The 17,090-nt window shown below is 37.4% G+C and overlaps 2 protein-coding genes across 3 annotated transcripts; one reads left to right on the top strand and one right to left on the bottom strand.

Annotated features, from left to right (window-relative positions):
- Positions 1–8,391: 8,391 nt before the first annotated feature.
- On the bottom strand, positions 8,392–9,521 carry LOC129760582 (protein OPI10 homolog). The gene is made up of 4 exons (XM_055758238.1): positions 9,318–9,521; positions 9,115–9,244; positions 8,819–9,051; positions 8,392–8,751 (listed from the first exon to the last, which is right to left on the bottom strand). Exons 1-4 carry the CDS (start codon positions 9,354–9,356, stop codon positions 8,554–8,556), a joined length of 600 nt encoding a protein of 199 aa, XP_055614213.1. The 5' UTR covers positions 9,357–9,521; the 3' UTR covers positions 8,392–8,553.
- A 631-nt stretch (positions 9,522–10,152) lies between these two features.
- Positions 10,153–15,200, top strand: LOC129760579 (protein unc-45 homolog B). 2 transcript variants are annotated; one of them, XM_055758235.1, is made up of 4 exons: positions 10,153–10,312; positions 10,607–10,767; positions 10,832–12,180; positions 12,322–15,200. In XM_055758235.1, the coding sequence occupies exons 3-4, from the start codon at positions 10,843–10,845 to the stop codon at positions 13,834–13,836; spliced, it is 2,853 nt and encodes a 950-aa protein (XP_055614210.1). In that variant the 5' UTR covers positions 10,153–10,312; positions 10,607–10,767; positions 10,832–10,842; the 3' UTR covers positions 13,837–15,200. The 2 variants fall into 2 exon arrangements, with proteins under 2 accessions (XP_055614210.1, XP_055614211.1); XM_055758236.1 differs by having other exon boundaries at positions 10,154–10,312; positions 10,612–10,767.
- The last annotated feature ends 1,890 nt before the right edge of the window (positions 15,201–17,090 follow it).

The following is a 17,090-nucleotide window of genomic DNA, read 5'->3' on the forward strand; positions in this document are numbered from 1 at the left end:
TTTGTAAAAAAAATCGTGCAAAGTAGTGAACTTTGAAAAATTTCAGTAAATTCAATTTTTTGTTGCATCGAAAATCTAAAGACTGCAAAATGGTAAAATTTTAATAAATTTTCTAGTCATATTTTTTCAAAAACTCTACCATCACTCAAACAGTATTTATTTACTAGCAATCGAATGAAAAATAGGTTTTTCAGACCATTTTTTCAAACTTTTTGTGACCATTTCATTAAAAAAAATTTAAAAAAAATATTTCTTGGCTTCATGGTTTAGACATTAACTTCAGCTTTCATACGCATAAGGCAAATATTTTCTTGGACGTGTAATATATGAACTACACCAGTTTTCCTGAGGCTTCGATACTTCAGCTCGCAACCTCAATCGCGCAGATTTTGACACAATGAATCGAGTCCTTTCTGAAATTGATTGGATGGATTTCCTCAATTGTACGGACGTTGATAATGCCGTGAGAGTTTTTTTGCTCAATTTTGGATGATGTTTTTAACAAATCGGTACCCGTGGTGCGACCTCCTCTTCGACCTCCCTGGAGTAATGGACGCTTAACACGTTCGTCGCCACGCTCGTTTTAGTAGTTTTACCAGCCAGGCCCAACGAAATTCTGGGAGCGAGAAAGAAAAGAGGGAGAGCTCCCAGATTTGCAACGTGTGGCTAAACTGAGCGGCTTACTTGAGTAAGAGAGCGTCACCTGCTTTTTGATGTGATGGGGCCCCCCAGGAAACACACCCGTCTGCCGAATATGGGTGACGTGGCGACGAACGTGTTAAAGCGGTTAAAACAGTTGCGCTCTTAATTACTTCGAAAGTTCACTAGCTCCAGGTGCCCTTTCACTAAAATGAAATTGAACGATGCTACAAGAAGATATCGCAGTTACAACCGTTTTTGCTATCGACGTTATGTTGCACGTACGCAAAGGGAGCTTCGCCGCAATCCGAAAAAGTTCTGGAAATTTGTCAACTCAAAACGGAAGGAATCCGGTCTACCTGCGGTACTCCAACTAAATGACCGAATTGCCACGTCTCCTGCCGAAAAATGTAACCTCTTTCCAGTGTTTTCTCTGTTCTTTCGCCCACTGCTCTTTAACCGGTCCCTCGAACAGCAAAAATTCCCCGACGCCTGGAAAAGATCGTTCATGAGCCCAGTCCATAAAAAAGGTGATAAGCAAAATATTCTCAAATACCGTGGTGTCACATCACTAGCTGCCTGCTCGAAGGTACTAGAGAGGATCGTAAACGATGTTATTTTCTCCGCTTGTCGGAACCGGATATCTGAAAATCAGCACGGTTTTTTCCCTAAACGTTCGGTAACCACGAATTTGACATTTTTCACATCATATTGCATATCAGAAATGGATGGCGGAAAACAAATTGATGCAATTTATACTGATATTTCGGCTGCATTAGATTCAGTGAATTACGATATTCTGCTGAAAAAATTGCAACGTTTGGGATGTTCTGAACGACTATGTGCTTTAATGAAAAGTTATCTTACGAATCGCCGTTTTGCTGTTAGAATTGGTTCTGCAGAATCTCCTGATTTTATTCCAATGTCTGGGGTTCCACAAGGCAGCAATTTGGGCCCTCTGTTGTTTACAATGTTCTGCAATGAAATTAATTTGCTTCTTATTGGCTGTGGAGTATTCCTGTATGCGGATGACCTAAAAATATTTTTGGTCATAAACAGTTTAGCTGATTGTTACGAGTTACAAGACTTCCTGGACATGGTTGTGAACTGGTGTGCTGATAATTTACTGGTTTTAAGCGTTGCAAAGTGTTGTGTTATTACATTTGGTCGGAGGAAACATCCATTCATATATGAATACAGCATACTGGGTGAGTCACTGCAACGTGTGGATCAGATAAAGGATCTTGGAGTTTTATTGGACAGTCATATGACTTTTAAGCCCCATTACTCTGTGGTACTCGAGAAGGCCAACAGGATGCTGGGATTCATTATACGCCTGAATACAGAATTCACCGATCCCGTCTGCCTTCGAGCCTTGTATCGCTGCCTGGTATGGAATTGAAGTTGAAATACATATCACTTGAAGAGGGGGGGGGGGCGGGATAATATAAAATAATTCAAAAAATTGAAAAAAAAACTTGTATGCAACCAAATTACATTTTATCCATATTTATCTACATTTTATCTACAAAAAAAGTTATTTCATATCAAAGACTTGAAGAAATGACGAATATGAAACGTGGAATTTCTTGCTCTTAGAATTGTTTGAAAACTCTTTTAGTTTATCATTTTTTTCAAAAATTCTTAGTTTTTTTTTCATTTTGGGGTTTTGGGGTTTGCGGTTTTCGGAAATTTCGAAGGGGTGGGGGGAGGAGGTTTGTTTGGTGTGACGGGTGACGATATAAATTGATAAGAATTTATGGCTTCAAACATTATTAGTAGCATTTTTTGGAATTCATGTACAATTGAAAATTCAAAAGTAATGGCACGATGGAAAAGTTAAAAACAATCGTGGACTTCATTGACAGACCCATGATTCTAATGTAAAATCAATACCCCCTTCCAAAAATGAAATTGAATAATATCTAAAGCAAAAAGTTTTATGGTTATGCTCAAAATATAAAATTTTGCTCAAAGGCTTAAATCTTAAGGATTATTACTGATGATCAAGTTCGATTCCAAGAGTAAATATTGCTGTACTGTTGTAGTTGTACCGGACAATTTTTCCAACTTCATTCTGCCAACTGAATCGTTTAAAACAAAAAAAAGGTATTCGATGCAGAAAAGGTATTTCCGTTTTAGGAGCTCATAAAGAGACAACCGGCGAAATGATGCACGTGATCTTCCCATCGTGAGGATATAGAGAAAATGTAAAAGTCGCGCGAAACAAATCAAAACATATGACGACAGATTGTCAAGGGAGAAGAACAACGCTGCTCATTCGTTCCAAGTTCTGAATTCCAAATGCCCACGACCCTGCCAACAGAATAAACGTTTTCCACGTTTTCCATGCTTTCGTCGTTCAGATCTCTCGTTCGCTTTTCATCAGGATTCGCTCTTAACGCAATCGGGCCTTCTCCTGGAAAATGCATTCCACACGTGGGGTGAGCAATTAGAACACTCTCGCGAGCGCACGTTTTAGCTTCGGATTGCAATCGGAAGTCGGAACAAAACTCACGTGGTTTCTCCTAAAGCTCTCGGTTTACTCCCTCTCACAGGAATTTGGAAAAGAAAAAGTATCCTTGAAGGGGAAATTTTGAAATCGAAGTGGACTGCGAGACAGCTCACTTTTCATCATTTGAAGATGCATTGAATGTTCACTCATATTTTCATTCGTATAAAGTGAAGTTTGCTGCAAGCCAATGAAATGAATTAGATAAATAGTTAAACGTTCGCTAATTACTCGGGTAGTTCATAAATCGATCAAAATTAATAAATTTTTTAACTTTTATTTAAATCGTGTTCTGTTCAAAAAAAAATTTCAATTTACGCATTAACATGAAATTTGGGAAATCGATTCTTTGATGCATTTCTGATAAAATAGTATACCTATAACGTCTTCCGAAAGAAATAGCATCCAGGTTAATGTGAAGCATTTCTGATATCTACTGAACTAAAAGAAATTATTTCATACTATTACTTTTAGTTAATCGATAATATTATCAAAATGCATTCAAATATTATGTGTGCGCTCGGTAACAGTGAAATTGCACTTTGAATCATGGATCACTTTTTTGCAAGCAAAACAAAACACTTCTTGGTTACCAGCTCATCCCAATTGTCCCTTATATATGTATGTATACGAGTATGAATGCGCCTGAATGTATGCTAAAAACTTTAATTTTTTTTTTTGTAAATTCTTTATTTGAAACGGCTCATACCTTTAGGCTTTAAGGAGCCAAACTCGTTTTTTACAATTTATTTCTTAGCTTAACACTTTTAACTCGACAGCTACCACAGGGTCGCTTATCTGATAGAACTTGACGGTTGAATGAGTTCTCGATGCGCAGGGAACCGAGGGATAGGAAATCAAAATCTGTCGCTAACTGTTTCCACTATCGGTCCATAGGTCGCCACACGGGATCTCACGTGGTGGCGCCAGATCTTTCGTGATCTGAACTACATTTAGGTGCTTACCATTCTTTTTGGGCCGGATAAAAACCACCCACGGGCCAGAGAAAGCTGAGCCTTCTACGTATTTTCGGAGCCAGGTTGTTTTACGCTTCGCTGTGGATGATGAGGAATCGTCATCCATCTGAGAATGGTTCGCATTTGAGGGACCAGGCTCATCTGAATCCTCCAAATGCTCCTCATTCTCGTACGTCAAACCCTTTTCATCCATAGATGAAGGGTTTAACCCCCCGCCTTCGTTCATATTTTCCAACGGAGACACTAATGCCTTCCGTTTTGAAAATATGAACGAAGCACTTAATTATCGAAAGAACAAAAAAGGGAAATGGATAGGGTAGAAATAGAGAAAAATGAGAAATTACCAGCTTGTTTCGTAACTCGTAAACGATGATTTTGTTCAGTATCAATGATGATCCCGATTTCGAACGTCAACAATGGCCGTCCACCACGTGGTTTTCTTCTGGTCAATTGAATAATACTCCTTCAGTACTGCCTGTCCGCCTGTTGATCTGAACGCAGATTGTCTTCAATTTGTGGTCCCTTGATTACTTGGTGACTGCCTTGAGAAAATCAAATCGAGCTAATTTAGCTACTAAACCTTTGAGCCAAACACTGTCAAAAGCTTTTTCAATATCAAGAAGAGCAACACTTGAACAACCTTAAAATTTGTTAGCGTTAATCATATTAGTTACACTCAAAAGTTGATGTGTAGTAGAATGCCCATGACGAAAACCAAATTGTTCATCAGGGAAAATAGAATTCTGATTAATGTGGATCATCATTCTATTCAAAATAACTCTCTCAAATAGTTTACTTAAAGATGGAAGCAAACTAATTGGTCGATAACTTGAAGGCTCTGAAGCACTTTTTCTAGGCTTTCAAAATTGGAGTTACTTTGGCATTTTTCCATTTATTGAGAAAATAAGCCAATAGAAAACATTTATTGAAAATTTTAACTAAAAAATTTAAAGTGCTTTCAGGTGACTTTTTAATAAGAATATAGAAAATCCCATCTTCCCCCGGAGCTTTCATATTTTTAAATTTTTTGAAAATCAATTTAAGTTCATCAATATTCGTCTCACAGGAACTTTCAAATACATTTAGCTTAGAAAGAATATCATCAAATTCTAGGGAAATTTGAGCATCAATTGGACTTGCAACGTTTAAATTCAAATCATGATCAGACTCAAACTGTTGGGCTAATTTTTGAGCTTTTTCTGCATTAGTTAAAAGAAGTTTATCCCCATCCTTCAAAGTAGGAATTGGCTTCTGGGTTTTTTTTAAGAATTTTAGTTAATTTCCAAAATGGCTTCTAGTAGGGTTTTATGTCCTCAACTGCTTTAGCAAAATTTTCATTACGAATGAAATTTAAACGACGTTTGATCTCTTTTTGAAGGTCGTAATAAATACATTTCAAATAAGGATCCCTAGTACTTGATATTGGCGTCGACGAATGTTTTTCAGTCGTATCAAAAACTGAAGATCATCATCAATTAAAGGTTGATTAAATTTATGTTTAACTTTAGGTATTGAAGCGGCTCTAGCATTGACTATTGAAGTTGTCAAATTTTCTACAGCCAAATCAATATCTTCTATTGAATTCAATGGAACGTTTTCATCTAAATTACGTTCAATAAAATTCCTATCTCGCTCCCTAGTCAGCTTATTGAAAGTTAAAAGTTGATTTTAAAGGGTTTTCAATTGGATTTTGGGTATAAAGAAAAAGTTACTGGAAGGTGGTCTGAATCGAAGTCCGCATGAGTAACTAATTGACTACAATGCTCGTCTAAATCCGTTAGAACCAAATCAATTGTGGAGGGATTTCTAATTGAAGAAAAACAAGTATGCCCATTAGCAGGGTTGGTCGGCTCTTCTCAAACAACAAAGAGCCGGGAGCAACCAACACTGTTTTCAGTTCGGCTTCCGAGTGTAATCCTCTTTCGCTGATCGTGCTCCACTCGTTACCCGAGTTTACACGAGCTGTTAGTGACTCGGACGGCAAGTGTGAGAGCATTTGCATCCGAGTGGGAGAAAGAGAATTCTAAACAAAGAGCGCCCTGTGTTTCAGTCATACACCTCAGAGCAAAGAAGGAAAAAAATATTTAGACTCCCACCACGCAACGTAGAAAAAATATAAACAATTTCTATCCGCTACCATGCCTACTGCTGTTAGCTGTTTTGATTTTTTTTTTTTTGCAAAAGGTAGCGTTCGAAGAAGAGGTGACAGGTGGTTTCATCAAAAAATTAGGACACCGCGAAGAACAAAAACCAGGATTTTTCAGGACCCCAGTAGATTGGTGGAAATGAAATGCAGCTCTTCTTAGATTGCATAAATTAAGGCGAAATAGCGGTGGAGTATACGCCTTAATTTATGCAGCAGAAGAGATATGAAGTTAGGTGGCTTTTAGTTTATACCGAAAAACAATAATCAAATATCATCTGAACCGAAGATTACCATTGGTTTAAGAGGTTAAACTGTTTTTATTGTAAAATCAATTGCAATTAAGATCAGGACGGCTTCTAGAAAATCAGGACACCGCTGGGAGCTTTGATTCGGAAAGCAGCATCTTTTCTTGTGAACGTACCAAGAATAAACTGAGTTAGCTCTCGAATTCTCCTCAGCACATTGCGCAACAGATTTTTCCGGAGAAGGGAATTCTCTTCATCAGCGGATATGAATGCTCTCGCTCACTCTTATGTGTTGACAATCTCACTCTTCATTTCAGTGCGGTTTATCTCTCCCCGCACCGATTGAGGGAGCAGATGAAAAAAATTGCACTCTCTTTCACTGGCCAAGCCGATCTGAGGAGTTTTGCCACCCATGCCCATTAGGATATTCAACAGTATAATAACCTGAAGAGCAGTCATTAAATAAAATATTCCCATTAGAATTTGATGAAATATTATACCAAGATTGGTGTTTTGCATTAAAGTCACCAATAATAAAAAATTTAGATTTATTTCTGGTGAGATTTTGTAAATCTCCCTTCAAAAAAATTTTCTGTTAACCGGTACATTGAAAAGACAAATATGCGGGAATAAATATAATTTTCCCCATGGACGTTTCTAATTCAATTCCAATTGTTTCTAAGACTTTTGTATTGGAAGAAGGAAGAAGTCTAAATTTTAAAACTACTATTGATGACAATAGCTACACCCCCACCTTGTCGATCAAGTCGATGATTTCGCAAAATTTTAAAGAAAGCATTGCTTTTCAAGTTATTGTCCGGCTTTAAAAAAGTTTCAGTGATGGCAGCAATATGTATGTTTTGGATTTTCAAAAATAAAAAGAACTCATCTTGCTAAGCCAGCAGAGATCTAGCGTTCCAATTCATAATATTTAAACACCTATTTGGATCTATGAGGAAATCTTGAAGTCATAATAATTTTGTTAGCATAATTAAAGGAAGTTTGAAAAGCTTCAAATATTGAATTTGCTTTCAACTTTGAATCATTTCCATTAAATTTTGATGCAAAACTTTTAACTTTTCCTCAGTAATCTCACCCAAATCAACAAAATTGTTAGGATCAAAAAATGAAGGAGAAGAACAGATATTTGAATTTGAATTTCGGAGACTTTCCCAAGCCTTCGCATAAACGTTAAGACTTGGTTTTTTCCCATTTTTATTAGTTATGCCTACCAATCTATGAAATAAATATGGTCGGGTTTTGAAACTCGACAAGGCAATTTTGGCTGCCACCCTAAGGGCATCTGTATTCGTGGTCTATTCTTGGGTCTAGTTTATACAAGAGTTGAACCAAAGAAATTAGATCCGATCCAATGAAAAAACTGGCAACTGCACTCGTGTTCCATTAACTGTCAAACGGTTAAGAACCGCGTCAAATTGGATCCAAATCTCATCAGGTTTGGATCAATCCTTATACCAGCTCTAAAAAAAGTTGAGCTGAAACTGGTATAATGGATCACCAATGCGGTTGCTCGGGTCGGAATTTGGGTCTAAACCGGCTGTTTGGACCACGAATACAGGTGCTCTAATGCAGATACAGGATCGTTTTTTTTGTTTAATTCAACATGACCATTTTTGCTGAGAAATGCTATTCATAACGTTTTCAAATATTACTACTTTTTCAATTGTATACCTAAATAATAGACTTAAATCGAAAAAAGTAAATTAACAAGGCTCAATTTCATATGTGGCTCAATTACCTGATTTAAGTTTTTTTTTATAATAATCTAAAAAAATGTTTACATAAACTTACAACTGTAATCAATTTTATTAAATGGTCATTTCTTTTTATTGCAAAGTCAAAAACAGACGATTACAAATTTTCTATGTTATATTTAACTTTAAAATAAAAGCATAGGAAACTTATAACACAAACGCAGCGAAAATACCAAAATAAGCGTATTTTTGTCATTGTTAATCGACACGCAGGCAGAGGAAAACATTTGAAAAATTTCCAGAAACATCATGCAATATTCTAACTCTTCCAAAAATTGGGATTTTGCTCCAGGCGTCGCTGAAAGTTAGTGAACCACGTTTGGACCGTTGAAAGTGGCACGAACGTTTCCTGTGGGTTGGGAACCATTTGGGACTGCGATATCGAAAAACTGCTCACGAAATTGAAAAAGTTTTCCAACATTTTTTGACCAAATTGATAGTAAGTGTCGGTAGTAGTCTGCAAATAGTAAAAAATAAAGGTTGAACTAGATTATCGAAATTTCAATTAAGATTCTACGATATACCGTAACGGGGGTTTGCTGTACAAGTGATGCTTCTGGCTCGATTGAAACACCGATCTGTGCTATATGTGAAATCGGCAAGTTACTGCCGAAAATGTTGCCTGCATTGCTGTCAGTAAGCTCGTGTAACTTTTTCAGCTGAGAAATTTTAAAAATTGCTGATGGCTTTTGGTTGGAAATGAATCCTAGTAATTGCCAGTTGGGCGGAGCAGATGGATCTGGCCAGCTGAAATAAACTAAAAAAAAAGAATTCTGAAATATAAATACAGCACATAGATGAAATGAACTTTGTTAGCTACCTGCACCGGCCATTCCCTCTGGGAAAGGCGTCGTTCCGGTTAGGAAAACAACCACGTGGTTAACGTTATCCGCCTCCGGAATATTAATGAGAAATTGGGCATCCGAGACTTGTTGGAAATCGGTTTGTACCTGGAATATTCGAAATAACATGTTGAATTATTTTAGCAGATGCGCTCTGTTGAAACTGGAAAAAAAATCTTACCAATCTTCCAGATACTATAACGCCTAATGCATTCAGCATTATTAACTGCGAGATTCAGTGCAATGGTAAATGAAACTAGCTCTTCACTAATAACTATGGATGTTACTTTTATCAATGATTAATCGATGTATTCGGAAAATTTTAATTTCGAATGCCCGGCTCGAGCTTTCAATCCGCTTTGAATCTCATTCAAAATAAATAAAGTGATGTTAGCCCTTCACGCACTGAAAAAAACGTAAATTAGAAATTGGATTAAATCCAACTTTTTTTTCGTAAGAGCATCCACCGCAAGCGCAAGTATTAGAACACCTGTATCCGTGATTTATTTTTGGGTCTAAATTATTCAAGAATTGGACCAAGAAAATAAGATCTAATGCAATGGAAAAAAAAGACAACCCCATTCGTGATCTTTTAACCTGTATCCATGTTCTATTCTTGGGTCTAATTTAAACAAGATTTGGACCAACAAAATTAGATCCAATCCAGAGAAAAAAATTGGCAACCCCACACGTGTTCCGGTTAGCTGTCTAACGGTTTAAAACTCCGTCAAATTGGATCCAAATCTCATCACTTTTGGATCAATCCTTATTCCTGTTCTAAAAAAAGTTGAGTTGAAACTGGTATAATGGACCACCAGTACGGTTGCTTTGTCCGGAATTTGAGACTATAACCCATCTGTTTTTATCACGGATAGAGGTACTCTAAATTTATTCATAATATGAAAACGAAAGACTTTCAGTGTATTCAGAACATTGATGAACCCCTCGATGAAAATGTCATCATAAACAAAAATCCTATTGGAAACTCGTCTATCTTTCCAATTAGAACATGGACAATATTTTCTTTCGAAGGAATGCGGGCGGTGCATCATCGTCGAAACTGTATCGTTAGTCCACCTGTTCCAAAAAACTTAGAAATAACTGTATATTTATAAGTGACTCATGTGTAAAACATAAAATTTCAAGTTGAATGTATCGGTGATCTATTAACTACACGTAAGCATAAATTGTTTCCTAATGTAACATTATATTTTACAAAATATATTTTGTTCCTTTATTTTGACCTCATTTTCCGGACATCCTTTATGTATCGAATCTCGGTAAACAGAAAACAGTAGATCGCGAAAAACATGATCAAAATAATATGTTTTCTCTGAGTTTACTCGCGCAACCTCCCAGATTCATCTTCAGGTTCTAGTGAACGAACATCAGATTTTATTTCTAAAAATAGTACCTGTTCACTCTGCAGAGAGTTTTTCATTGGTTTTCCTTTCTTTCACTTTCGACCAGTCTAGAAGCAAGTCGGACACGTTTTCCGATCAGTGGGAAATTGCATCGTTTCATCTAGAATTTTCTCGTTCAGAATAATCGAGAATATTCCTCAGTCCAACCAATCGGGTAAGAAGGTGGCGCAATCGTTATATAAAAACCAGGATCAACATCAAGAGTTGGTTAGTATTCAGAAAAACATTCAATAAGTCAGTATCAAATAAATAAGTACTTATATGGTTTCAGTTCGCAACAAAATGGTGAGTGAAATTCCAATGGAGCCCCAGGCGGAGGATCCGAATGTGTGTAAGGAAAAGGGAAATGAAGAGTTCAAGAATGGTTATTGGCTATCGGCAATCGAATGGTACACGAAGGCTATCAAATTGGATGATAAGCATAAAGATCTTCCAGTGTTTTATAAAAATCGTGCTGCTGCATATTTAAAGATGGAAAAGTTTGAAAAGGCTGCTAACGATTGTACCAAATCGCTAGAGACCAGTCCGAATGACCCAAAGGCACTTTTCCGACGATTCCAAGCTTACGAAGCCCTGGAACGTTTCGAGGAGGCGTACAAGGACCTGCGTACTATTCACACCCAGGATCCAAATAACAAAACTATCAAACCTCATCTGGAGCGATTGCACGCGATTGTTCAAGAAAGAGCCCGTGAAAGGGCACAAACTTCCAATAAAGTAGCACAAATGTTCAAAATTGCGTTTGAAATTTCGGAAACCAAGGAAAAAAGGGAACAGGCCATGAACAATATTGTTGTATTAGCTCGTCAATCAGCAGGTGCAGAAATAATGCTCAAAGAAGGTTTGGTGGCCAAAATCGGAAAGCTACTTAAAGTGGAGAAAAATAACGACATCATTACTAATGCCATTCGAGCCATCGATGAAGTTTGCGTTAAAAGCCCCGATCGTACGAAAATGGTTATTCAGGAACTCGGCATACCATGGTTCCTTCAAATTTTGGATAGCAACATCGAGGATCGGGTAGCAGCCTCACAGCACTGTATGCAGACGGTTTTGAACTCTCTTACCGGAATGGAAAACAAAGATGAATCAAAACCGGACAAGGACCTTGTAGAAGCCAACAAAAATCTGATTGATACTCTGTTGAGCTGTTTGGTATATTCTGTAACAGATCGGCTTATCACTGGTGAAGCACGAGACGCTATCATGGAATTGATTATCCGAAATGTTCACTACAAAACCATCGATTGGGCTGAGCGGCTGGTCGAAATGAAAGGATTACTGCGGTTGATGGAAGTTTGTTCGGAACTAGAGGAGTATAAATATGAAAGTGCAATGAATATCACGCCATCTTCCAGAACCATTGCTTCCGTTTGCTTGGCTCGAATCTACGAGAACATGTACTACGAGGAAGCTCGTCAAAGGTTCACCGAACAGATCACCGACTTTGTCAAGGATAAATTGTTGACTCCAGACCACGAGTCGAAGGTTCGTGTGACAGTAGCTATGACCTCTCTCCTTACGGGTCCTCTGGACGTTGGAAATGCCGTTATAGGACGAGAAGGCATCATGCAAATGATTTTGGCCATGGCACAGTCCGATAACTTACTTGAACAAAAGGTGAGTGATTCAAAATTTTTGTTTGGAGTAGTTTTTTTTTTTGTAATAATTTGTATTATTACAAATTATTTGTAATTTGTATTATTGTTACTTAATCCTATCATAATGTCCTAATGACCGTTTTGTTTACATTTGTTCTAGGTTTCCTGTGAGTGCATCATAGCGGCCACATCCAAAAAAGACAAAGCAAAGGGTATGGCCCAGAGCGGAGCAGAGATATTGAAGAAACTGTATGCCTCCAAAAACGAAGAGATTCGGGTGAGAGCTCTGGTGGGTCTATGTAAAATGGGAAGTTCAGGCGGTTTGGATGCCTCGATTCGACCGTTTGCCGATGGTTCAACGAAGAAGTTGGCTGAGGCGTGTCGTCGATTTTTGATCAAACCTGGTAAGGATAAGGATATTCGCAAGTTTGCTGCAGAAGGTTTGGCCTATTTGACTTTGGACGCAGATGTTAAAGAAAAGCTAGTGGAAGATCGTGCCGCCATCCAGGGACTGATTGAGCTTGCTAAAACGGGAGATCAATCCGTTATCTACGGTGTCGTTACAACTCTGGTCAATTTGGTGAATGCGTATGAAAAACAGGAAATACTGCCTGAAATGAAGAAATTGGCACAATTTGCCAAGCATCATATTCCTGAGGAGCATGAGTTGGATGATCCTGATTTTATAAGTTCTCGTATTATAATTCTAGCCAACGAGGGTGTAACTTCTGGTTTGGTTGCACTGTGTAAAACGGAAAGCGAAGGTAGCCGTGAGATGATTTCGCGGGTATTTAATGCTCTCTGTAGTGAACAGGAGGTTCGAGGAAAAGTTGTTCAACAAGGAGGTGCCAAAGTGCTCATACCATTAGCATTAAAAGGTACAGCTGTCGGAAAACGTCACGCAGCTCAGGCTCTCTCACGGATCGGTATTACAATCAATCCAGAAGTTGCATTCCCGGGACAGCGAAACCTGGAAGTGATCAGGCCGTTGGTGAATCAGCTCCATCCCGAATGTAATGCATTGGAAAATTTTGAAGCACTCATGGCGCTTTGCAATCTAGCATCTATGAATGAATCCACACGTCAACGTATCATCAAAGAACAGGGTATCAGTAAAATAGAAGCATACATGGCAGAAGATCATCTGATGCTTCAAAGGGCTGCTACGCAATGCATGTGCAACATGGTTCAGGCTCCTGATGTCGTTAAAATGCACGAAAAAGAAAACGATCGAGTTAAGTTCTTAGCTCTGCTGACACAGGAGGAAGACGAAGACACAGCATTGGCAGCCACTGGTGCTCTGGCCTATTTGACAGCAGTAAGTGAAAAATGCTGCGAAAAAATGTTTTCCCCAGCTGCATGGCTGGACATTTTCCACACCATGGTTGCCAATCCAAGTCCCGAAGTGCAGTATCGAGGACTTATTATCATTCTCAACGTAATCAAGACCAGCAAAACTCTTGCCGAAAAGCTGTTTGATACCGACATGCTCCAACTGCTGTTCGGTGTTACGCAGCTGAACGATGAAAAGCGAGCTAAAGCTATTGAAACAGCCGAAAAGTGTTTGAAGGTTGCTGAGGAGTATCGTGTGATTGAAGAAAATAAGGACGCCGATATGGCGCCTGACGTTTTCAAGAAGGATCAGGAAGCACGCATCGAGGAAATAGACGAATGAACAAAGTAGGCAACCGTACTTGAAAGTATATTAGGAATGTTACGATACTTTTAAAATATTGACTTTTGTAAGAATTTGTTTAGATATAGGGGAGATGAGGGCATAATGGGCACCTTAAGGAAAATGCTTATTTAACCATAGAGAACAGCTGTAATATGTGAATTACATCATTGTTTCGTGTTCCGACACTCAAATAGTCTATTGTCTAATTGAATGAAACTTGAAAAAGTAGATAAAAACGTTTAAAAATGCATTTTAAAAAATTTTGCCGAAAGCTGAAAACCAGTCACTGTAGAGGCATAATGAGAAACCCCCCGAGGCAGTATGAGCACCATTAATGAAGGCATAATGAGCATTTTCTGCCGGGGAATCTAGCAGCGAATTCGACTCGATGAAGGCAATTGAGTAATAGAGCTACAGCTCAACTTGTATCGTCTGACGATTTGGCCTATTGGTTAGATGTCGGAGAGATAATCAGTAGGCTCGAGTTCGATTCCTGGTGGAGGTGATTTTTTTTTTCTTCATTTATCATTTATGATCATGATTGCACTAAACGATGAGGCGTAGATTCATCAAACAAAGCAAAAACAAAATAATCTAGGTCTGTTTGTAGAATTCAAAGAATTAACACATGTTCATACATTATGTTTCTGGTGTTTTGTTTGAGGGTGATGCTTTGATGCTATTAGCCGTATAATGTAACAATAAAAAAAATCAATCATGAATGGTATGTGCAAAAAAAAATCCCCTCGGACAGGAATCGAACTCGAGTCTACTGATTACCTCTCCGACATCTAACCAATAGGCCAAATCGTCAGACGATACAAGTTAAGCTGTAGCTCTATTATTCAGTTGACTTCATCGAGTTGAATTCGCTGCTAGATTCTCCGGCAGAAAATGCTCAATATGCCTTCATTGAAAGTGCTCTGTTCGCCTCTAGTGAACAAATTAAAGTAAAAACGCGTTTTAAAATTGATTAAAGTGAAAAATCAAAAATTTTATGATGCTGAAAATTTAGAAACAATGTGTAGATCATGTTGCAGTGCATACATTTCAGATCAAGATGATTTAAAGGTCATAAAAGCTTATTTGGTGGTGCTCAAAAATTATAATATTTTCGTCACTTGAGAACCTAGCTGGTTATTATTCAATATTTCTGTAAATATGAAAAGGATATTTCTTTTTTGGTGAAAAATTAATACTATAGGTAGTACGAAACAAGTCCTCATGAAAATTTGTTTAAGAAAATACGTACTTATGTAGAAAAATGGACTTCTCATTATGCCTCGGGTGCTCATTATGCCCTCATCTCCCCTACGATTATATCGCTTCAATTGAAATAAATTTATTTCTAGTTTAATAAATGCGTCAGTATTTTTGTGCCCTCTCTGAAATTGTCCAAATAAATTTGAACTAAATCGAGGTCTGATTTTTTTTGTAATTCAATGTAACATAGGGTGGTTCAAAATATGCATAGATGTGTCCCGGAATTTAATCCTTGGACCTGGAATTATTTCCGTTCAATTTAGAACAACATAGAGTTTCTACCACTCACCTTTGTACAGATACTATGTTAGTATAATCCTGTCTGTCATTGTTTGCGGTTACCACCCAGATCGGTAGCGATTGTTCCATCGGACCAACTACTGTCGAAAATAAAGGTTGTCATTACGCTTCGGTTCGGTTTTAATTCAAAATCTGTTAGTTTTTCTTGACAGGGCTTGCGTCGTCCGCAAAAGTGTTTCATTTTTGCGCGATTTCGGACCAAAATAGTATTCGATTTAGGACCGATTCGAACGGATGATCTGCCGACTAAATCAATGTCGTCGGCAAAGCGGATAAGTTGATTGAATCTGTTAAAAATCGTGCCCCGCATTTCGCCCACCTCCCGTCGAATAACACCTCCTAGCGTCACGTTGAACATCATGCATGATCCGCCTGTTGGCTCTTTGCGTACATTGGAGTTTTTTTTTTTTTTTTTTTTTTTTTTTTTTTTTTTTTTTTTTTTTTTTTTTTTTTTTTTTTTTTTTTTTTTTTTTTTGGCGTACATTGGAGAGAAAAAATAATGGCATATATTCAGGAGTCTTCAGGATTCAAAAACCTTACAGATTGCGGGTCAAAAGGGTTTTGATTTTAATGACAAAACGTTTTTCCTTTCAATGTCCATAAACAGCTCACTGGCGGATCCAAGATGCGGCATTTTCATAAAGAAATTCAATTTCTACTGTCCACTAGCTTCAAAATAAGGCAATTATCTATGGTAAAAATCTTGGCCACCCATGCTTTGAAGAGTATTGTAAGTTTTATCATCTGTGCGTCTTTACTCGGAAGTTTGTATGTTCGAGAATGTTTTCAAATTAAAAAATAAATCAAGAGTGGCCACCGACAAAGTTTGAGTTTTGTATCAAATTAATTTTGGCTCTCATTGACCAACTTGTATTTGTTTTATCTTAAACTAGCTGACCCGGTGTGCTTTGCCACCCCTTCTATAGAAAAAATTAAGTTTGTTAAAATAATTTTCATTAAATGAAATTTGATTTAAATTTCCACATTATTCATTTGCACAAAACCAAAAAGTGTGCCAAACTTTATGAAAACACTTAAAATTGAATTTGTTAATAACATGTATTCTTTTTTTATTAACGACACTTCCATCATCCTATTTTTGTTAATTTAGTATGGGAACCCCACTCCCCCTCCCTCTTTGGGTTTGGAGGGGTTTGAAAGTATTACAGAAACCATTCCCGGTTTAAAAACGGCTAGTAGTTTCCGGAAATTGTTCAAATTGTGTTACATTTTTATTAATATTTTATGGGAGCTCCCCTCCTTTAATTTAGAGCGGTTTGAAAGTTTTATAGAAACCATTGCTGGTTTTGAAAACGGCTACACACCAAATTTCATGTTGATCGGCTCAGTAGTTTCCGAAAATTGTTAAAATTGTGTCATATTTTCATTAATTTTGTATAAGAGCCCTCCCTTCCCTGAATTTGGAGCAGATTAAAAGTATTTTAGAAATTTTATTTTTCAATTATTGAAATGTTCTAACTATGAGAACATAACATTCACCGATAAAGCCGTAAAAATATTGATTGGGTTTTATATTTTATGATAGGATTTTTATCAATACAGTGTTGTTTTAGGAGCGGCCAAAAAGCTTTTATATTCAAATTTGTCTGTTGATAAAAAAAGGCATTCGCTCCTGATGTTCGTTAACCCTCTACTGGTTTTGATTTTTTTACATTTTCTAGCTTGAT

Source organism: Uranotaenia lowii, unplaced genomic scaffold (genome assembly GCF_029784155.1).
Source record: "Uranotaenia lowii strain MFRU-FL unplaced genomic scaffold, ASM2978415v1 HiC_scaffold_667, whole genome shotgun sequence".
In the NCBI taxonomy this organism is placed as follows: Eukaryota; Metazoa; Arthropoda; class Insecta; order Diptera; family Culicidae; genus Uranotaenia; species Uranotaenia lowii.